Source organism: Arvicanthis niloticus, chromosome 20 (assembly GCF_011762505.2).
Source record: "Arvicanthis niloticus isolate mArvNil1 chromosome 20, mArvNil1.pat.X, whole genome shotgun sequence".
In the NCBI taxonomy this organism is placed as follows: domain Eukaryota; kingdom Metazoa; phylum Chordata; class Mammalia; order Rodentia; family Muridae; genus Arvicanthis; species Arvicanthis niloticus.
The window spans coordinates 27,844,642-27,867,296 of NC_047677.1; the positions used below are offsets into that span (position 1 = coordinate 27,844,642).

The 22,655-nt window shown below is 47.7% G+C and overlaps 1 protein-coding gene across 3 annotated transcripts in view; it reads right to left on the reverse strand.

The window, feature by feature from the left end:
- The window catches only part of Hk1 (hexokinase 1), a 102,649-nt gene that overhangs the window by 79,607 nt on the left and 387 nt on the right, over nt 1-22,655 (reverse strand). Inside the window, exons 1-3 of one of the 3 annotated variants that reach the window (XM_076916536.1) lie at nt 18,198-18,467; nt 12,234-12,417; nt 4,631-4,725 (exon numbers count right to left, since the gene is read on the reverse strand). In XM_076916536.1, the coding sequence (XP_076772651.1) occupies nt 4,631-4,657 (27 nt within the window). In that variant the 5' untranslated portion in view covers nt 4,658-4,725; nt 12,234-12,417; nt 18,198-18,467. Of the gene's footprint in view, nt 1-4,630; nt 4,726-9,283; nt 9,450-12,233; nt 12,418-18,197; nt 18,468-22,655 lie in introns of those variants that run through there. The other 2 variants (XM_076916535.1, XM_076916534.1) reach the window with 2 other exon arrangements.

Genomic DNA, 22,655 nt, shown 5'->3' on the forward strand with positions numbered 1-22,655 from the left:
GCCAGAACTTGGGGAGTTCTAGCCTGACCCCACTTCCTGTCTACTCACTGCTTCCTGAGGAAGCAAGGAGTCTTGGCTGCTTGCGTGCTCCCTCCCGCACCGCACTGTGGATCAGCTCCCCTCAGCTTCGAGGCAGAATAACCTTTCTTCCCTCAGGTTGTTGCTTGCCAGGTATTTGGTCACAGCAATGGAAGATCACTGGCATGGTTTCTATTCTTTCCCCCAACCCTGCAAACATAATTGCATTCATTTATAGCACTACTGTCCCAGGGGGAAGGGGCACATAGGCCACGGCATGCAGAGGACAGAGGACAAGTTACACGAGTCAGTTGCTCCCTTCTACCGTGTGGTGCCAGGAGTCAAACTCAGATCTGTAGGCTTGGCCCTGGATGCCATTACCCACCGAGCCATCTTGTGGGCTCCCTCCCAGTTCACGATAGATGAGAAGGGACGGCCTTCTTTTATAAGGAGGAGCTTCCAGTCTCCTGGAAGGCTATGTAGCACTTGTACTGCCTGGGTTTGTGTGGCAACTTAACACAAGCTGAAGTTATCTCAGAGAAAGGAGCCTCCCTTGAGAGAATGCCTCCATGAGATCCAGCTGTAAGGCATTTTCTCAATTAGTGAGCAAGGGTGGAAGGTCCTACCCATTGTGGGTGGTGCCATCCCTGGGCTGGGGATCCTGGATTCTATAAGAAAGCAAGCTGAGCAAGCCAGGGGAAGCAAACCAGTAAGTAACAACCCTCCATGGCCTCTGCATCAGCTCCTGCTTCCTGACCTGCTTGAGTTCCAGCCCTGACTTCCTTTGGTGATAAACAGCAATGTGGAAGTGTAAGCTGAATAAACCCTTACCTCCCCAACTTACTTCTTGGTCATGATGTTTGTGCAGGAATAGAAACCCTGACTAATTTAATCCCAGCACTTGGGAGGCAGAGGCAGGTGGATTTCTGAGTTCGAGGCCAGCCTGGTCTACAGAGTGAGTTCCAGGACAGCCAGGGCTATACAGAGAAACCCTGTCTCGAAAAACAAAACAAAACAAAAAAAAAAAAAAAAAAAAAGAAAAAAAGAAAAAAAAAAAAAAAAAAAAAAAAAAAAAGAAAAGAAACCCTGACTAAGACACAACCCGCCAAAGGCACACAGCTCGCTCTGTAAAACTCAGGGGTTGCCCATGTATCTGTGGCCCCTGGAGCACAAGGGCTTTCTTTTCAGCACTTCTCATAGTGTAACACTAGGCCCTCTTCCAAGAGGGTTCCAGATTAAAGAAACCCCAAAGACATCATGGTTTTAACAAAGGGTTGGGGGAGCTACACTACAGACTGTCAGAACCATCCGCACGAGCTTGACACATACCCAAGGCCCAGGCTGTCTAATATCTAATAGGCTATCTAATATCTGATACCCTGTCAGAGCAAACTTCATATTGAAGGGGCTCGGAGGAAGCTTTACAGATACTTGAGAGGCTTCATGAGAATTAAGACTAAGGTGACAATGGGAAAGACTATCTGGACGGCAGTCATGGAGAAAGCTGTCCTGATGGGGCTACATGGTTTGGTCTTTCCTTAAGCCACAAGTGGAAACCTACTACCCAGAGTACAGTGTGTCTCAGCTGCGACAACCCGCAGTGTGTATGGCATCAGGGAGACAGGAATGGAGGAGCAAACTGTACCTGCAGCCTTGAGTTTGATAGAGTGATGACAGAGTGACTGGAGGAGGGACAGAGACCCCCGTGGACCATCTGGGATCTGCAATTGGCCAGCTATGTAAGCTGGGCATGTAACTAAACTTCCCAAAGCCTCAGTTCCCCCACCAATGAAATGGGAATGTTACTACTTCACTGGGCCTTTTGAGACACGTAAACCCACGTAAGGAGCCAACACGGAGCATATAGTTTTTCCTTCCTATGGCTGTGTAGAGGGGATGGCCTCACCTTGGAGACCAAAACCCATAGTCCTTCAAGGTCCCTTTGCAGAATGGTATAGTATCTGCAGTGACCTGTACCCCACTCTGTAGAATTGCATGGTTGTGTATGTGTACGTGTGGGTGTGTGCATCTATGCATACGTGTAATGGAGGCCAGATGTTGGGTGACTTTTTCTCAATCTCTCATTACTTCATTTGCTTCGATTATTGGGGCAGGGGAGGGGTGGCCATAGCGCTCATGTGGGTATGAGAGGATCACTTCATGAGGTCAAGTCCCCTTCCATCCAATCCACCTTTATACACGTGTCCTGGAGATTGAACCCCAGTTGCTAGAAGCACCTTTAGCCATCTCACCTCACCAGCCCTCTCTCTCTCTCTCTCTCTCTCTCTCTCTCTCTCTCTCTCTTTCTCTCTCTCTCTCTCTTCCTCTCTCTTTTAGACAGTCTCTTATTGAACTTGTCACAGATAAATTCAGCTCAGTTATCTGGCCACTGAGCCTTTGGGAATCTGTCTGTCTCCACTCCGCCCCCACCCTATCCCTGCACAGGGGTTTCAAATGCACATTGCACACTCAGAGTTTATGTGGGTGTTAGGGACCAGAACCCAGGTCCTCAAGCTGGTACAGCAAGCATTTTTTAGTTAGCTACTGAGCCGTGTCCTCAGCCCCTTCCATGGACTTTCAGTCGCCCCTGGGTGCTTAGGATGTAAGTCACAGTGCCAGAAGCCATTCTAATGCCCTATTTAAGGCGTGGCAAGACAAGAAGTCTGTACCATCCTTGACAGACATAATTCTTTTTTCTTGAGGATTCAACCCACGACTGGCAGAACCCACGGATACAAGAACCACAAATGCAGAGACCAGTTGGGATTGCGTGTGCAAAGGGAACAGCCTCAGAATAGTTCATCAACTAACAGAGGCTGGTAAAAACCGAAGCTTCTCTGGGGCTCCCTGAAGGATGTACCGCCTTCTAACGCCTGGTTCTCAATCTTGAATCTAAGACCCTGGAGTCCACGTGTCTCTCTGAACTCCAAGTACCACAGAGACCAAGGTTAGACCCATGGGTTGACACCGTATTCCAGACAAGTGTCCAAGCCTCCTGACTACCACATGGTGCCTGTGACACTGGCTGCTTTGTGCCACCTCGCCAAGGCAGGCCTAGATTGCTTTATAAACTCTTGGTGGCATTCTGCCTGGGGCTGGCAAAGCCAGACAGGGCACAGGAAGGGGGTAGGAGAGGGGGCAGTGACATCCCAAATAAACCTCGTGGTTTGGAAACCCTCTTCCTTTCCCAGAGCAGGAGACACTATTTTCCATACTGGCTGAGGAATAGAGAAGACAAAGCGGGGGTGGGGTGGCTTCAGAGGTCCGGAGGTCACAGGGGCTCTTCATACTGATGTCTTTTGTGATTACTGAGTTCCAATGTAACCCACACAGGTGCTTTAGGCTCAACAATCGAAAATGGGCTGGAGAGCTTCTACTCAGGAGTTAGAAAGAGGAAGGAGGAGCTGCTTACGGTGCCAGCTCAGCATTCGTGGAGCTCTGGGTTCAATCCCCAGCATATTATAAGCTCACTGTGGTAATTTTACTGTTTGGGAGGGGGAAACAGGAGATTGAGGGTTCAAGGCCAGCCTAAGCTATTATAGTGAGAACTTGTCTCAAAGAGGGAATAAATTCGGGGAGGGAAGAAGACACAAATCCAATGTTCTGAAAGCCTCTGAGGGAAGGAAAGCACATCTAGGCCATACTTTTCAAAGGCTCTTTCGGAGTGGACAAAAGGTGGCATTTACACTATTCTCCCCAGGGCGAAGGGACTTTTTAGGCCCCTCCATGCCTAAACCTCTCATCTCTGGTCCAGATCAGCACCCTACGCTCTTCTCCCTGATTCTTAAGGCTAGTTAGGATAAACATGCCCCCCCCAAGTTTACTCCTATAGCTCTGAGGGAGTCCTGGCCCTGGAAGCATGTAACAAGTGCCAGGCCTGCATCTGTCCTTGGGTTTACACCCACGAGTTCCCCTACCCCTTAAAAGAAACAACTATGGCCCATGTGCAGCAAGATGGATTTCAGATGGACCAGCTACTCACAGATATACAGTCTGTGCTAGCCACATTTTCTGAGGTGGTGCTCCCAGTGTTCAGGAAGACATTCTTCAATGTCAGAATGGGCAAAACATTTAGGGGAATTCAGCCCAAGGGGCTTCCTTTAGAGAGCAAAGCCAGATTCTTGCTTATAGTCTATGCGTGGTACTATGTAGTATAACTTTACAAGAAGCGACTAGCCAAGAAGTTGCAAGGCTCCCCTTGGGTAGAAACCATAGGTCTGATTGAGAAATTAACGTGTACTGAGAGAGAGCCAGGGGCCAGATGGAAGGCTCCTGCCCACCCTGTGATGTTCTTGCTATGTCTTAGGTCTGAGCTGGACCCCAAGGCAGCACCCTGAGGGAATAGGCTGAGTCAGGAATGGTATATAGGACCCTCTCAGAGGCTGTCGGAAACTGGGCATATGATTCAGTTGACAGAGGGCTTAGCCTAGCACATGAGAGGACCTGGGCTCAACCCCCAGAACTACGTCGACTGGATATGGTAGTGTATGCCTGTCATCCCAACACTATCGAGGTGGACAGAGGGGCAGCAGGACTTCTAGGTCCTCCCTGGCTACATGAGGCCAACCTGGAATATGTGAGATCCTGGGGGATGGGGGTGGGGGGCGGTTACCTGTCCTCGCTGGCAGTTCTGTCCCATAATGTAGTGGTGCTGGCTACGCTGTTCTCTCAGGGGTCTTTTGTCCTCAGAAGCTGGGTCTCCTGATCCTAGAGAAAGTTTAGAAGAGGCTGGTCAGAGTCTCTGCAACACCATTCCCTCCTCACCAGCTGAGGAGCTCAATACCCTGATACTGAGGACTGACCCCAGATGGAGTGTAGTTTCTGGAAGGATCCACGAGCCATAAGCCATAAGCCCAACACAAGGTTTCTAGCAGAGCATTATTCTGGAAGCACTTCCTAGACTCTCCACTGGAGGTAGAAGCCATGTGCTTCCAGGAAGCTGACCTGGAGAGGACCCAAGGCACCTTCCAAAGGCCATCTTTTCAGAAGAGTCACCTTCATCCTGCTTTCTGTTTGCCCTTGCTGGGTTAGCTTGAACTATGGTACGGAGACTCTCAATTCTAAAAACAAGTGTGTGGTGCTCATTTTAAAGTCCAAGGATACAAAGTAAGGGTTTTTTTTGTTGTTGTTTTTGTTTTTTGGTTTTTTTTTTTTTTTTTTTTTTTTTTTTTGGTTTTTTGAGACAGGGTTTCTCTGTGTAGCCCTGGCTGTCCTGGAGCTCACTCTGTAGACCAGGCTGGCCTCGAACTCAGAAATCTGCCTGCCTCTGCCTCCCAAGTGCTGGGATTAAAGGCGTATGCCACCACCACCCAGCATAAAGGTTTTTTTTTTTTTTAAGAACTTGAAATCACACTTCTGCACAAATAGTGTCCATCACTTTAGGTATGTCTCCTCCTTTGCGTTTCTCACCAGATACCTACATACATCAACAGCATAAAAAGAGAGACATGCTACAGTGTTCTCTGTTTTTCATTGGTTCTGTTTGTGTGCAAAACCTCAGCACTGGTTGAGGTGGGTTTCCACTTCTGCCATGTAGGTACTACTGGGGATTGAACTCAGGGATTCAGGCTTGGCAGCAAGCAACATTCCCTACTAAACCGTCTCACCGGCTGTAAAATATTTTTAAATTTACCCTTTTTTCCATGGAATACTGAAATCATTCTCTCTCTCTCTCTCTCTCTCTCTCTCTCTCTCTCTCTCTCTCCCTCTCTCTCCTGATGTAGACCATGGTAAAGGCTAAATATACCGAGTAATTGAAATTTGCTAAGGAGTAGCCAAGACAGTGCCTGTGTTCCTTAGCTTGATGTGGTGTGTGTCTGTGTGTGGTGTGTGTGTTTGTACACATAATACCTTAAGTGTATATAGTTTGTCAATTTGACATCAATAGAGCTGAGAGGTGAATCCTACCCAATTAGTCAAGACTGGTGGCCTCTTTGTCCAATCTCGAAGACTCCCGACTCAGCTCCCGACTGTTCTGTGCTCTGCCTAACAACTGGAACGCTGAAGCTACCTCAAAAGAGCCCCCTCTTTCCTATTGCAACTGGAAAAGCCAAGAACCCAGGCTTTCAAACATGGGTACAATGCCAGGCAGCTGGCCCGAGGCACAAAGGTTGGCAGTGGAGAGTTCTGCTGGAGCACGGTACACGGGCACAGACCAAATGGCTGATTTTCATTCTTGATATTTGTTTACAGCATCAGATTTTGATTAGCTATCTCTACTTAATCTCTCCACTCGAAGGTCTCTGTACGAAAGGAAATGGAATTGACACTTGTATTCTGTGGGGCACTGACGCTCAGTAGTACCTGGATTGCTTGCGTATTGATGCCCATGTTTAGTGGGGGTGAGAAGGCTGTATGCCTCACGTAGTAAAGTGCTGGATGTAGCTTCAAGATGAAGCTCAGGTGCAAGGCAGGGATATGTAGCTTGAAGCCCTACTTGGCCTTTTACTAGCTTTGACCTGGGAAGAGTCAAGATCTTGAGAGGGTCTCACTATGCAGCCCTGGCTATCCTGGAGCTATGTAGACCAGGCTGTTCTAAAACTCACAGAGATCCACCTGCTTCTGCCTCCTGAGTGCTGGGATTAAAGATCCACCACACCCTGCCTGGGAAGGCTTCTCAATGAAGCTGCAGTTCCCTTAGCTATGAAATGGGCACAATCACGAAGCCGAGGGGTTGTTCATAAACGATACCAGTGTCTGGTTCATACCCAGTGAGTGTTCCCTGTTATTTGTGGACTGACTGGACAAGCCATGAGAAGCTGAAGTGGAAGCACTGCCTACTCAGGTAAGCTTCAAGGCAGTGAAAGAACTTTGTCTTGTTTGGTTGGTTGGTTTTGGAGACAGGTTTTCTCTGTGTAGCCCTGGCTATCCTGGAACTTGCTCTGTAGACCAGGCAGGCCTTGAACTCACAGAGATCTGCCTGCCTCTGCCTCCTGAGTGCTGTGATTAAAGGCATGCAGCACCACAGCCTGGCAGGAACTTTTATTTATATATGACCTTTTATTTACCATTTTAAATGAAATTCTGTATTTTTAAAAAAGATTTATTTATGATGTTTACCAGAAGAGGGCATCAGATTCCATTATACCTGGTTGTGAGCCACCATGTGGTTGCTGGGAATTGAACTCAGGACCTCTGAAAGAGCAGTCAGTGCTCTTAACCACTGAGCCATCTCACCACCACCCCCCTTTTTAAATAAAACATGATAAATATAGTCAGATGTGCACATTATCAGACTGTACACACATACACACACAGAGTGAGAGAAAGAGAGAGGAAGAAGAAGAGGAGGAGGAGGAAGAGGAACAAGAGGAAAAGGAAGAGGAAGAGGAGGAGGAAGAAGAGGTGAGGAGGAGGAGAGTGTTTCCTGGCACCTTCATCTCTCTATCCCTGGTCTGTTTCAGCATCTTCATTGTCTGTAGGGATGGTCCCATCTTGCCTACATGACTTCCTCTGGGAAGTCATCTCTTTTTTTTGCAGGGGTGTTTCAGGCTCAGTTCTGGCTCTGGGGGAGCTGGCCTAGCAGACAATTATGCAGTGTTTCTGTGGCAATCCTTGACTTATCCCCCTTAGCATCTGCTTCTGTCTTTCCAGTGGGGTGGGCATAAACATAATCTTTGAATGCTGACATGGCGCCCTCTGTGCTGGTCTGGGCTGGCTGCTTGCTTCCTTGTCTCTACCCTGCTCCTCTCTGCTCTGTTCTGTTTTCATCTGTATGGATGTTTTGCCTGGATGTATGTCTGTGCATCACACGTAAGAAATGCCAGAGAAGACTTTTAGAGGGTGTTGGGTTCCCTGAGACTGAAGTTACATGTTAGTGCCATGTGAGTGCTGGGGATAGAACCAGGGTCCTCCGGAAGAGCAGCTAGTGCTTTTAACTGCTGAGCCACCTCTCGAGCCCCTTTGTGAGTTTCTCCATTTTACCCAACAGGACTCACTGAGAGTAGCTCAGTGGCAGAATGTGACTTACAGGCACCAAAGGCTCTAGGTTCAGTCCTCAACACTGCCAAATGAATAAATAACTCTCAACTGCTAATTTTATACAACAACTCTCAACTGTAACTTTGAGGAGCTGCTCCATATAACAGCAATATTGATTTATTTAATCATCAAAGTTAAATGTATATACATTTTAAAACTTGAAACTCAACGCCTAAGCCCCCAGCTTATCCCTGGAAGATTTAAAGACTGGTTGTTGACAGCACATGAACATCACCGATATCTAATCCTAGACAATGCCTGTTATGGAGTTAAAGGGGTGGCTCAGTGGGGACAAATATTTAATCACAAGTATAAGCATGCAGGTTCAAATCCCAGCACCCACATAAAAAGGACAGGTGTAAACCACATGCCTGTAGCCCTACATCTCTCAGAGAGGATTAGCCAGACCCCTGTCCCTTGCTGGCTCCCAGCCTTGTTCTAGGTTCAGTGAGAGATGCATCTCAATGGAGTAAGGCAGAGGGTGATAGATGAGGGTACCCACCATTCTCTTCTAGCCTCTGTGCATATATACGTACCTGTACCCCACCCCAATGTACACGTGCGCGTGCGTGCACGCGCGCGCGCGCACACACACACACACACACACACACATGCTTGCACATAAAAGGAAATACCCATCATCCCCTGGAGAAACTTAAGCCATCAGCAGTACATTCCCCAGCCCAAGAACAGTTATCTGGCCTCTTCTAGACTTTAATGTACATAACCTCAAAATAATTAAAATGCATGATCTAGGGGCTGAGAGCACAGGAATATTTTAAGACAAGCTTTCAGTGAAGCTTTGTCAGGTCCTCACTTCAGCTTTCTCCACAGAGGTACTGCTGTGGCCTCAAAGGATCCAGCAGCCTGTGCTGTTGAGACCCAGTAGCTGACACAGCCCAGAGCAGAGACTGAGCCAAACCCACGAACATGTGCTGGCCCAGATCTCATGGCAACTCTTGTGCCTTAGCCTCCCAGTGCCAAGACTATGGTGCCACCACGCTCGGGATAATTTTATGAGTTTTTGTCGTTCATTGTTTTGTTTTTATTTTTGAGTATTTTCCTCTGTAGTCCAGACTGGCCTGAAACTTACTATTTAAACCGTAACAGTGTCAAACTCAGGACAATGCTCCTGCCTCAGCCTCCAAAGTGCTGGGATTACAGGCACAAGCCACCACATCCAGTATCGTGTATAGTTTAGCTTTGTCATTATGAGAAAATGCCATTCTTTCTCTACCAGATAGGCTTATAAACAGAGACACCGCCCCCCCTCCCCCACACACACCTGACTGCCTTCGTGGCTCATGGGCAGCTTTCCCAGTCGGTCCTGGACCATGTAGCATCCTAGAGGGAAGTGGTGTTCCCCATCCCACTGGTGCAGCTGATGGGGAAACTAGAAGATGATGCTTGGTCCTCTATCATCCTCTGCCAACCACCAACTGTTACCAGGAGATGAGCGGGGGAGGGGACGGAGCTCCGGGTATCTGTTGGAGGCTTCATGATGGTAGGTCTCCCCTAGGAGATTGCAGAAATAAGGAGTGTATCTGTGGCCCACCATGCTGGCAGCTTGGGCTGAGCTGGGCTATGCAGTTCCATCTGTGTGGGCAGTTCCTGTTGGGTGTGGAATTCTCCATCACTTCAAGTGCCCTGCAAGCCCCGGATCCTCTCTGGGACTGTGAAGGTGTCTAGAACTATCTTCCTAGCAACAGAATCAAAGCCAACTGTATAAGTCAAGTGTGTATCTTCCCAAAAATTCCAGCCCAGGCACCATTGTGAGTTTCAGATGAGAAGTTTCATTTCTTGGATCAGGATGTGAATCTGTTGCTTCTGATTTCTCACCGTGCCGGTTACACCAAAGCCCATGGTCCATTCTAGGTTTGCTGGTGACCGGGCTCCTCATTCCTTGCCAGCTCTGGCTTCCCTTGTGTTGGGAACCTGCTCTCACTAATTAACAGAGAGCTGAAAGCATTCGTTCACAGCAATCCTTGTACTGTCTCCCCCGGAGGTCAGTTTCCCAAGCTCAAACAGACGTTACAAAGCAAAACTGAGATTTGAAAGGGGGCTGGACTGAGAGACCTTGGTTGCCACAGCAAGGTCAAGTGACGGGATCTAGGTGGAGTTACCCACCTTGGCTGCCCAGAACACAGCAGAACTGCCCCTGGGCTTGCCTTGAGACATCTCCGGCCGTGACCTGGAATGGACTATGGATTATCCCACCCATCTGAAACCAGGAGGGGTTGTGGGTTGGGTCTTCCCCTTTAAATTGAGAGCTGAACATTAAAGCTTTGGGCCTTGATCAGAGAACTTTGTTTTGGCCTCATCTCTTCTCACCGCCCTTCCCCTTTCATTCCCAGCCCCCCTTTCAGGTGAATCCAGTTGACTTGTGTGCCTCAGCTTTGTGAGTGTCTGGGGTTATAGGATTGCCCCACCCTGACTTGCCACTCACTGTTACGGTCTTTGTTCCTCTACAGCACTGCATCAGGGCAGACACTGAGTGTTAACTGTCAAGTTGGAAGGATCCAGAAGCACCTGAGAGATGGGCTTCTGGGCATGCCTGTGGGGGACGATCATAAATGAATTGATACAGAAAGACTCATCTGAACTGTAGGCAGGTTCTGGCACGGATCCTGGACTGTATAACACAGAGAGATCAAGCTAAGAGCAGCACACATTTATCGGCTTCTGCTTCCTGATGAAGATGGGATGTGATCAGCTGCTTCAGGCTCCTGCTACAGCGATGCCCTTGCCTGAACCGTGAGCCAGAATGAGCCATTTTTCCTTTTAAGTTGTTTTTGTCAGTGTAGTCTATCACAGTAGGAGGGGGCGGGGACTAAGACACTGACCTGCCAGGGAAAGACAAACCAGGTGTGGTGGTAGTACACACCAGCGAGGAGGCAGAGGCAGGAGGATGGTGGATCTGAGAACAGCCCAGATTACATAGTGAGATACTGTATCTGAAGTCAGCTAGGAGAGCAGCTAAGGAGTCAGTTGGTAAAATGTTTGCTTTGCAAACAGATGACATCACTTTGATCTCCAGGACTCAAAAAAAAAAAAAAAAAAAAAAAAGCCAGGCATGATAGCCCATGCTTGCAAAGTCAGAGCTGGAGAGGTAGAAGCAGGTAGATCCCTGGGGCTTGCTGACCAGCCAGCTTCACCTGATTGGTGAGCTCAGATCCCAGGGAGAAAGTCTCTCAAAACATAAGGTAGACGGCTTCTGAGGAATAATACCTGAGGTTGTCTTTGGGCCTACACACACACACATACACACACACACACACACACACACACGCATACACTCAGGCACACATGTGCACCTGCACACACAGAAACATGCACGTACAACACATACAAAAAAGGAGCAAATGGGTACTGGGGTGTGGTGGTTTGAATAGGTGTGGCCCCCATAGACTTGTATTTGAATGCTTGGCCCATAGAGAGTGGCACTATTAGGAGGTGTGGCCTTGTTGGAGTGGGTATGGCCTTGTTAGAGGAAGTGTGTCACTGTTAGGGCAGGCTTTGAGGTCTCCTATGCTCAAGCTCAGCCCAGTGTGGCACACAGTCTCCTTCTGGCTGCTTGTGGATCAAGGTGTAGAACTCTCAGCTCCTTCTCCAGCCCCATGCCTGCCTGGATGCTGCCATGCTTCCTGCCATGATGATAATGGACTGAACCTCTGAACCTGTAAGCCAGCCCCAATTAAACGTTGTCCTTTATAAGAATTGCCTCGGTTATAGTGTCTGTTCACAGCAGTAAAACCCTAACCAAGATATGGGGTATTTTCCCAGGTTGTCCACTTGTGATCAATGTACAATATCTACCCGTCAAAAATCATATAAAAATGGCATTAGCCTCCTCATGCCAGATATTTAACCATAGTGAGATAAGTCCTTTTCAAATTACTTTGTCACCTTGGGAAAGTGCCCCTCTCCAGGCAGCCTCAGTGGAATGAGGTTTGGGTCTCTCTCAATTCATCTTATTGAACCCAGGAAGCTGACTGAGGCAGAAAGTCACAGGAGGGTTTTTTTTTTTTCTGTTTTTTTGAGACAGGGTTTCTCTGTATAGCCCTGGCTGTCCTGGAACTCACTCTGTAGACCAGGCTGGCCTCGAACTCAGAAATCTGCCTGCCTCTGCCTCCTAAGTGCTGGGATTAAAGGCATGCGCCACCAACGCCCGGCTCACAGGAGCTTTTAAAGCCCACTGTGGTGTACAATCTGAGCCCAGGTCCCTGTGCACTTGCCTTAGGAGAACCTGAATCACCTCTGACGATCCTCACTTGAGTTCACTCCCATTTTCCCCAAAGGACAACATTTGCCATCCTTGCAGGGTGAGGATGAATTCTTGATGGAAAAGTACGTAGGACCAGAGTGAGTTCTACCTTCCCAGGTATCTGAGGAACGGTCTTTAGCTGGTGGGTTGGAGTCCTGAGAACAGAAAGAGACAGAAGAGTCAGGTTGGGACACTCAGCATCCTATGGAAAGGAGAGCATTGGTCCTGGGTATCACATGGCCTTGCCCTTTGTCCTCTCCGGATATTGATGTCCTTATATTCGGAGAATAGATGATACAACATGTCCACTGTACCTGGATAGACATGAGGTCACCTGTTCTACTGGAGCCTCACAAAAATCTTGGGTAAGAGAGTAGGGACAATGCTGATGGTGACATTAACCATGAAGGTGACAATAAGGGATGCCAGGAACTACACTAAGGATGGCTTCCATGGCTGCCCAGAAGCTTCTCAATACCATGGGGACCCGAGGATCATTCTCCCATGGGGAAGCTGGAGCTCAGAGAAATCAATTCACTTGTTCATGGAAGAACTCAGTCCCTTCCTCTCTAATTCTTCCCTCTAGGGGTGCAGGGACTGAGGCTCAGAGCTGGTGAGAAGCTCATAGCAAATAAGACTTACTGAGGTCTTATTTGTATTTGTCTGTTTTGAGATGGGGAATCTCACACAGTCCAGTATGGCTCTTTGATAAGAATGCCCTTGGTAGGCTCATATATTTGAATGCTTAGTCACTGGGAGTAGCATTGTTTGGAAGGGTTAGAAGGATTAGGAGGTGTGGGCTTGTTGGAGGAAATGTGTAACCAGGGGTGGGCTTTGACATTTTGAAAGCCCAGGACAGGCCCAGGCTCTCCCTCTCCCCATCCCCCGCCTCTCTCTCTGTGCCTATGGATCAGGTTGCTGCTCTCAGCTAGGTCTTCAATACCACCCCTGCCTAGTGCTGTCATACTCTCTGCTGTTAAATCTGAAACCCTGGGACAAATGGCTAAGCTGCCATGTTCTCCCAGCATCCCTCTGCCCCTACCTGTTATAGAGTATGGCTGGCATACCCCATCCCCTACCCCATCCTCAAATTCTCCAGCCCAGGGCTTGGGCTGCCCCTCCCCCTAGAGGCTCTTCTCTATATAATCCAGCCATCTTGGTTACCAGCTCCTGTGGTATTTTTGCTCTTTCTGCTGCTGCACCTGGTTTCCCTCTCTCCCTGTCCTTTTTCCTCCCACACATGGTCCAGCTCAGTCTGGTCATGCCCACTCTGGACCCTCCCAGATGTCCCTGCCTCTGCCCACACTCTTCCTTTGATCTACAGTAAACTTTCTCCTCCACCATATCTAGGACAGTCATGTCCTTTCTTTCTCTATTTCTTTTTTCAATGATAATGGACTAAGCCTCAAACTGTAAACAAGCCCCCAGTTAAATGCTTCATTTTATAAGAGTTGCCCTGGTCTTGTCTCTTCAAAGCAATAGAATGGTGACCAAGACAGACGTTGGTACCAAGGAGTGGGGCATTGCTGCGACAGGCCTGACCATGTCGTTTGTGGAAGAAATATGGAAGTCATTGAGACTTTGGACTAGAAAAGTAGCTGAACACTTTGTAAGGGGATGGGGACATCCTAGGAGAAACAAAAACAGTAGAGCATTGTGGGCCCAGCTTAAGAGGTTTCAGAGGGGAAAATTATTAGTGGCCTTGTGATATTTTGGCTAAGAATGAAGATCCTTTTTGCCCTTGTCCTAAAAAAAAAAATCTGCCTGAGGCTAAATTGAAGCAGAGGGTGGGGTGGGGAGGGGGAGGGACGGAATGAATACAAAATGTACAGTTTGAGGCGAAAAGGACCACCAGGAAATGTAATGGAGCTGAATCCAGTGTGCAAAGAAATAAAGTTTAATGAAAAGCCCAACCGGGCGGTGGTGGCGCACGCCTTTAATCCCAGCACTTGGGAGGCAGAGGCAGGCGGATTTCTGAGTTCGAGGCCAGCCTGGTCTACAGAGTGAGTTCCAGGACAGCCAGGACTACACAGAGAAACCCTGTCTCGAAAAACCAAAAAAAAAAAAAAAAAAAAAAAAAAAAAAAAAGCCCAATGGATGTAAATATAATGCATGTGTGGTGACCTCGGGCAAGACTCCACCCAGCTGAAGTTTCCAACCTGTGAAAAGGAATTTGGAAAAGCATAGGCACTGAAGAAAACCATCAATAGCAGAACTCCAGTGAAGATGTAATTGAACAAGGGGTCTGGGTTCCAACCCCAGCGAGCAGCAGAACTTGGCAGCTTCAGCCATGTGGTTCTGGCTTTAGCATCAAAGAGAGAAGAAAGGGTTGTGGAATCTCCCTCCAAGAGCAAGGAAAATCCCTGAGGCCAGTCATGTGTCAGGGGTGCCCCTGCATGGAGGCCCAGAGAGGCATTGTGGGAAGCTGTGAAGGTAAATCCTGGATTGCCTCGGAGACCCCAAGATGTTGGAGATGCCAGAGTCAGGAGACACCTGCCAACAAAAGCTGCTAACGGAGTGAAAATAGCCCAAGACAGAGAAGTAGTAAAGTCAACGAAACTGAAAGTGCATTGGCATCCAACATGGAGACACAGACTTTGAAGCTGGGTTTTTTTTTTCTGTCTTGCTTTGATCCAGCACTTCCTCACCATCTCCCTTTCTTCTCTTACAAAACGGTAATGCATTTCCTGTGCCATTGTGTGTTGGCAGTATATGACCTGCTTTATTATTTTACTGGGGATTACAGTTAAGAGATCACCATCAGTCTCAGAAAAGACTTTGAACTTGGAGCCTTTAAACCTGGTTGAGACTGTGATAGACTATGGGGACTTTGGAAGTTGAACTGGATGCATTTTTCGTTATGTTATGGCTACAAGCCTATGGGGGCCAGGGAGCAGAATGTGGTATTTTGAATAAGAACAGACCCCAGAGGCTCATGTAGTTGAATGCTTGGTCACCAGGGAGTGAAGCTATTTGAAAGGATTAGAAGGATTAGGCTGTGTGGCCTTATTGGAAGAAAGATGTCTCTGGGGGTGCCTTTGAGGTTTCAAAAGCGCATGCCAGGCCCAAATGCTCTCTCTCTCTCTCTCTCTCTCTCTCTCTCTCTCTCTCTCTCCCCCCTTCCAGATCAGGATGTAATGCTCTCAGCTCATCACCATGCCTGCATGCTGCCATGCCCTCTGCCATGATAATAATAGACTTACCCCTTAAACTGTAAGCTAACCTCAATCAAATGTTTTCTCTTGTAAGTATTTCCTTAGTCATGGTGTCTCTTCACAGCAATAAAACAGTGACCAAGATAACCAGTGTGGCCTTGAACTCACTTTGCCATCAAGGATAACCTTGAACTTAGGTTCCTCCTGCCTCTACCTCCCGTGTACTGGACAACAAACATACGAGGGGTTTGTACCAATTGAGCTATATCCCCAGCCCCCAAAGCCTGTAAAGGAATGTTCGGGTTTGGGCTGGGGAGGTGGCTAAGCAATTATCACATAAGCATTAGGACTAGGTTGGGATCCCCAGAGCAGAGCTTTGTACACGACCCACACAATAGTGACCATCCCACGGTGGGATGGAAACCAAGATACAAGAAGACCCAGAAGTCCCTGGGCCTCCTGGCCTGCAGTTCACAGTGACAAAGAGATGAGAGATGAGGGCTGCAATTGTCCTCTGACCTCCACCCATGGCCCAGACATGTGTGGCTTCCACTCCCACTGCTCACACAAAGATGGGTTGTTTTGTTTTTAACTGCCTGGGTTAATGGACATAATGGAGCCATAAAGTCATGGTTGGCAAGAGAGAGAGAGAGCGAGCTCAGGGAGTCAGGTGAACAAGATGCTCCAGTAAGTGTCTCGGGCTCCTCCTTCCTGCTTCTGCCTTACCCCCCTCCCCAGTGGGGACGAGAGCTACTGTTATCTCATTCTGTTCTACATTGGTCTGGGGTGACCCCGTTCTTCCCCAGCCACCCCACTTCTCTGCTTTTCTAAAGTCACGTTTTCATAGAGTTTAGAGTCTGCAGGAGGAGAGAGGCGAAGAAATCCCATAAGCCACAGGGACCAACTACAAGTGGTAGCTGTTGTGAAGAAACTAGGGAGCCCCACGCTAATCCTGCAAGGCTCCCTGGAGGAGGCAACTGGAACAGGGCCAAAGTTTTCCTCAGAGGCCTTTGAGGCCGGGGCCAGGTGAATCTTGATTAAAACAAACCAAAACCAAAACCAAAAAAACCATTCTTTTCTAACCTGTACAGATACTGCATGCATATGGTACATGGGCATATATGAAGGCAAAACACCCAAACACATAAAATTTTTTAAAAATCTTTTAAAAAATTTCTCCCTAGGGCTGGCAAGATGGCTCAGTAGATAAGGAATCAGAACTCATGTGGTGGAAGGAAAGAATGTATTCAAATTGTCTTCTGTCCCCTGCATCTGCAGCACAGACACAGCGTGGAGACAACAGAATAGAATAAAAAGATGTCAGGACTGCATGCAAGTTTAAGTCAAGGAGATTTTTTTTTTTTCAAGACAAGACAGTGTTTCTCTGGTTAGTCCTGGCTGTCCTGGAACTCACTATGTAGACCAGGCTGGCCCCAAACTCAGAGAGATCTGCCTGCCACTGATTCTCGAGTGTTGGAATTAAAGGAGTACCACCAGAACCTGGCCTCAAGGAGAGTTTGTAAATTTAAATTTCTTTGGCTTTGGCATTAGTGTGTGTGTGTGTGTGTGTGTGTGTATGTGTGTGTGTGTTTACAAGTATGTACATGTGAGAACACATGCACATGTGTGTACACGTGTGAACACACATGCACATGTGTGTACTTGCACTCAGTGTGCATGTGAAAGTCAAAAGACAACTTATGGGAGTGGGCTCTCTCCTTCTACCACGTGGGCTCCAGGGATCAAACTCAGGTCATCAGGCTTGTCTGCAAGCACACTTACCCACATGGCCATCTCATTGGATGTCGTCTGAGACATGAGCCAGAGGTGGAGAGTATCTCATACCAGAGAGAGCCTGCCTGAAGCTCCATAAGATTCCCAGGACAGGCCTCCCTCTCAGCTTCACCCTCTCAGTGGCAGCCCTGTGGGGACTCTCTGGGTGCCACCCTCTGGAGGAGACGCCAGCCCCCTAAGGCAGTGGTTCTCAACCTTCCTAATGCTACAACCCTTTAATACAGTTTCTCATGTTGTGGTGACCCCCAGCCACAAAACCATTTTCAATGATACTGTCAGGAATCATCATATAAATACCTGCAGGATATCTGTTATGTAACCCCCTGTGAAAGGGTCTTTCATCCTGTTAAAAAGACCTCGAGACCCACAGGTTGAGAACCACTGCCTTAAGCGTTCCTGATACAGCACTGGCCAGAGGCAAACTTCAGAACTTACTATGAAACGGTGCTTGGAGGCTTCTCAAATCAAGATGGTGTCTGGAGAGTCCAGTAGGAACCCCCTCTTCCAAAACTGCCGTTGTGGGTTCTTCCACGCTCATGCCATCGCCAACCAGTAATCACCTGCTCTCAAACCTGCTCCATCCAGCACCAGACAGAGCCTGTATCTCCCCAGAGCCTCAGAGCAGTCAAGCCAAATCTGCTTTGCTTTCACCAAAACAAAGCAAAACCCAAACCTCTCATCCTACCTCAAGTCATTGAATTCAAGCTCTTCGCAGAGGAAGCAAAAGACTTCCTAATCTCACGCTTTAAAAAAAATGCCAGCTATGTGCTCCCACAGGCGTCCAGCCCCGGAGGCCGAGGGCCCTGTGGCTGTCTCACTGGCTTCCCAGCTGATCTACAATTCAATTCCCTTTTGTGCACAATCCCAGACACTGTCTGACAGTTCAGATCCAAGCTTTCATCTCAATGCCTCACCCTCAGGCACCCCCTGAGCTCAGAAGCACACGCAGAGACCAAGACAGACTAGAATCAAGGCCAGAGACTGACCATGTTGCTTCATTTGTCTCGGACAGAGAAGGTGGATTTCTGATCTGGCTCAGCATCGGTTGCAGCTGCTGTTGCGTTCCGGGTTCCAGGCACCAGAAGGAAAGGCTGGGAAAAGTCAGAAGACGGCCAGAGCAGAACCAGAGGGCCCTCACAGAACTTCATACAAAGCAGATTAAAGACAAAATACTCAAGGCAGCCATGATGTGAGTGACGGGTGTTCTGGGTGTTAGACTGGTGGTGGGTTGGCTCCAAGAAGATGCTGGATCTGACCTGGGGCGTGAATGAAAGACCTGTTGGTTTCCCCAGGAACTGTCCATATGCTCTCTGCTTTAAGCCCGTACCAGGCTCACCCCAGTGTCCACTATTCCCCTCTACAGTTAACTATAATGTAAATGATTTTCATCAGTATTGAGATACCTGGAAAACAGGGTTATATCTCTACTTATAAGGGGTTATATAAATGCAAAATAATCAGCACGCACCCTAATGGTTAGCCATGCTGTTCTGATAAGAAAAATAGAGGTTTTAAAAACTTTTTAAAAATTTACTTTATATCCCAGTATCAGCCCCCCCTCTTCCTCCCACCACCCCCTCACACAGATCCTCCCCTCATCTCTCCTCCCCTCCTTATTTGAAGAGGGGGAGCCCTCTCTGGGTATTACTCCACCCTGGCACATCAAGTCACTAAAGGGTTAGGAGCATCCTCTCCCATTGAGGACAGACAAGGAAGTTAGGGGACAGATCCACAGGTAAGCGACAGAGTCAGGGACAGTACCCGCACCAGCTGTTAGGGGACCCACATGAAGACCAAGCTGCACATCTGCTTATGTGCAGGTGTGTGTGTGTGTGTGTGTGTGTGTGTGTGTGTGTGTGTGGTTGATAGTAAGGCTTATTAGCAAGCCAAGAAGGACAGTGTGGAAAATAAAGTCCTCTCTCTGTGTACCAATTGTACCCTGCAAAATGGTCTTTTTTGCAGGTAAAAAATCATGGAGGTAGATTGAAATTTTGCTTCTGGGCTGGGGGTATCCTATGCTCGGCAGACACTGATGGTCTAGCATGCCCTCATCCCCACAGTGAATTAGCTCTGCATCTCTGCATGTGGGACTTGAGACAATTGCTGTCTGCCCCTTTCCTGTTGAGAGAACCTTCAGGCTTCAAGGCCAGCACAGGTGACAGTGGGTAGGTACTGAGCACAGCGAGACTCTGGTAGGCAGCGAGCTGAGAAAGCTAGTAGGCTTGCAGAGGCTAACCCACTCACTCACCAGCCCCTTGGGGTGAGCAGCCTTGACAGTGCTATACCCTCCCATTGCTATTGATTCCAAACACACTGACAGCCAACTCCTAAAAGCCTGCCTGGGGTCCTGAGGCTTGTCCCAGTTGTCTTTGTATCACTGTGATAGACACCATGACCTAAAGTGACTTGGGGTGAGAAGGCAGGGGCTTATCTGGCTTCCATTCAGGACATGGTCCATCACCACCCCATCAAGGGAAGTTAGGAGGAAATCAAGGCAGGAACTGTTCAGACCTTGGAAGGATACTGCATCCTGGCTTGCTCCTTAGGGCTTGCTCAGCTGGCATTCTTATACAACCAAAGACCACCAGCCCAGGGGTGGCACTGTCCACAATGATCTGGGTCCTCATGTCAATCATTAATTAAGATAAGGCCCTGCAGACCTACCTACCAGCCCACCCGATAGAGGCAATTCCTCAGTTGAAGTTTCTTCCTCCTGAATGGCTCTAATTCATGTCAAGTAGACAAGGCTAGGAGGGTTGGCAGGAGGGCTTCCCTGAGGACTTGGGGTGGCTAGGACTCTGCTTTCAAGGTTACCTCTCCTTTCTCATTTTATCAGAATGATTCAGACTAAAGTAGCCCTGAGCCAGAACATTCCAGGATAGAGCAGTGGGTGACTCGTGGGTGAAAAGCTTACAGGACAAAAGTCACCAGACATCCGAGGAAAAAAGCTACCCAAAAAGAATGCCAACAAACTGGGAAACATGTGACTTCCAGCAGAAACCAGCACAGGCCGACCAAGGGTGTCAAAGAGGGACAGCAGAGACACTTGAGAGAGTGAGGAGGAGGAAGGTGTATATGCAAAGTAAGAGCTGGAGTCAGAGAAAGAACTAGAAATATCACATGTGGGATTCATAAAATAGGTCACTAAGAAATAATAAATAAGAACATGAGAAATTGCTCATTGAAAAATAATATAAACATGGAACCATTTTGATGGTATTTTCTTCTTTCGGATAGAATATGAAAACACAGAATAATAAATTAGACTTCAAATTTTAATTTTTAAGAAAAAAATTTTTTTGAGACAGAGTCTCACATAGCCCAGGATGATGTCAAACTCACTCTTTACCTGAGGCTGGCTTTGAACACCTGAGTCCCCTGTCTCCAGTTTCCAAGTACCAAGATTACAGATGTGGACCACTCTACTTGGCTTCAGAAACTTTTTTTTTTCTTTAAAAGATGCTGTTTGCGCCGGGCGGTGGTGGCGCATGCCTTTAATCCCAGCACTTGGGAGGCAGAGGCAGGCGGATTTCTGAGTTTGAGGCCAGCCTGGTCTGCAGAGTGAGTTCCAGGACAGCCAAGGATATACAAAGAAACCCTGTCTTGAAAAAACAACAACAACAAAAAAAACCAAAACAAAAAAAGATGCTGTTTGCAGAACCACTGTGCTCATAAATTCCCAGTTGGAATGAATAGGGTCAAAATATACTGGATGAAATTTTTAAAGAATTATTAATATTGTAAAGGATATTGTTTAGACTATAGAAGATCAAACATGGGATAGATAGATAAATAACCATTGATTAGAATTAAGACCCAGGAAGGAGCTAGAAGATTCCACTGGCCCCCAGTAAGTGGACAAGAAGGCAAAATAAATACAAGAATTTAAAGTTAGACAGCAGGAAAGGCAGAAGCACAAGAGCTGATATCAGGCGCCAGGAAGACAAGAAGACAGAGGTTGAAGCTATTTGAATGAAATATCATACATTCCTCATAGCCTGCAAAAATGAAGAGCTTCGGCCACTAGCAAGAAATATAGAGGCATCACATCTTACATTATGAACTATCACAGACAAAGAAGAATTTCTAAATGTTTCTAGAGGCGAGAACCATGGTGGTGTCTATGGGACCTGCACCTTGGTTGTCAATAGAAACCATAGATTTTTTTTTTATTTTATTTTTATGTTTAAGGGGTGGGTAGCAATGTCCCCTCATGCATGTGGAGGTCAGAGGACAACTTTTGGGGTCAGTTCTCTTCTTCCACCACGTGGGTCCCGGGGATCAAGTTCAGGTGGCCAAGCTTAGCCACAGTGCCTTAACCCACTGAGCCATCACACTGGCCCAGAAGCTACAGATATTTTTATTGAGATTGTTGTAAATGTCTCAAAATGAGGTTTACACTCATGAGAGCCTCAAAACTACGATTGCTATTAGGTTCTGTTGGTGCTTGTTATATAATGAATTAATAATTATAGGTATGACTATTATCACTTTCTCCTTTTGGTCAGGTATAGTAGGAGTTTGAGACAGATGCTCACTATGTAGTCTAGGCTAGCCTTACTATGTAGTCTAGGCTAGACTCCCCATGTGGCCCAGACTAACCTTGAACTTGTGACCTTAGTCTCAGCCTCCCAAGCGTGAGAATTACAGGCATGCCTCCCCAGCCTTAGAGCTGCTTCCTAAGAGCAATTTTATAATGCCCTTAGTAATCCTATGCATGCCACACACTTAATACTTTTCTCAGAAAAGATTCCTTTCAGGCTCTTACCCCAATGGCCCACAGTGCGCATGTGCACAGGAGGATACACTCCTCAGATCTAAAGGAAGGAGGCAACACTCCGCTTCCACCTGGTTCTTCCTGTTGCCTTACGGATACAAACTTGCTTTTCTCTTTCCTGTGAACTCTAACACGGTACAATGGCATCATCATATCCCCTTGGGTCTTCAGTGCCTACAATAGGACTCGGCACCAATTGAGCCATGCCCTCTAGAGGACCTTCTGTGTGTGTGAAGTTTGGGTCCCACTGGGTGAGACAGATGAATGGAGAGAGTCAGATAGAAGCCGTGAATTCATTCATTTGCCAGGCTCCCTTCCACTCATTGGTTCCTTCAGAGAACTGCACACCGCCCACTGCGGCAGCAGGCTCTGGGGACCACCGGGAGCACAGAGAACCCAGCCCTCATTCCCAGTGAGATCCTTTCTTGCCCCGGGGACAGAAGGGAATTGTTTCTGAACGGGACAGTGAATCAGGCCACTTGTTCTGGAAAACCAGGTGATGGAGAAACCTACCTCTCACATTTTTACCCATCAGCTCGTTCTATAAAGGGCACCAAGAGAAAGGAAGTCCAGGCTCTAAAATGTAGAAAAGAACACTCGCTTCTTTGATTGCTGAGACTGAACCTCATTACGTAGCCCAGGCTGGCCTCAAATTCACAGAGATCTA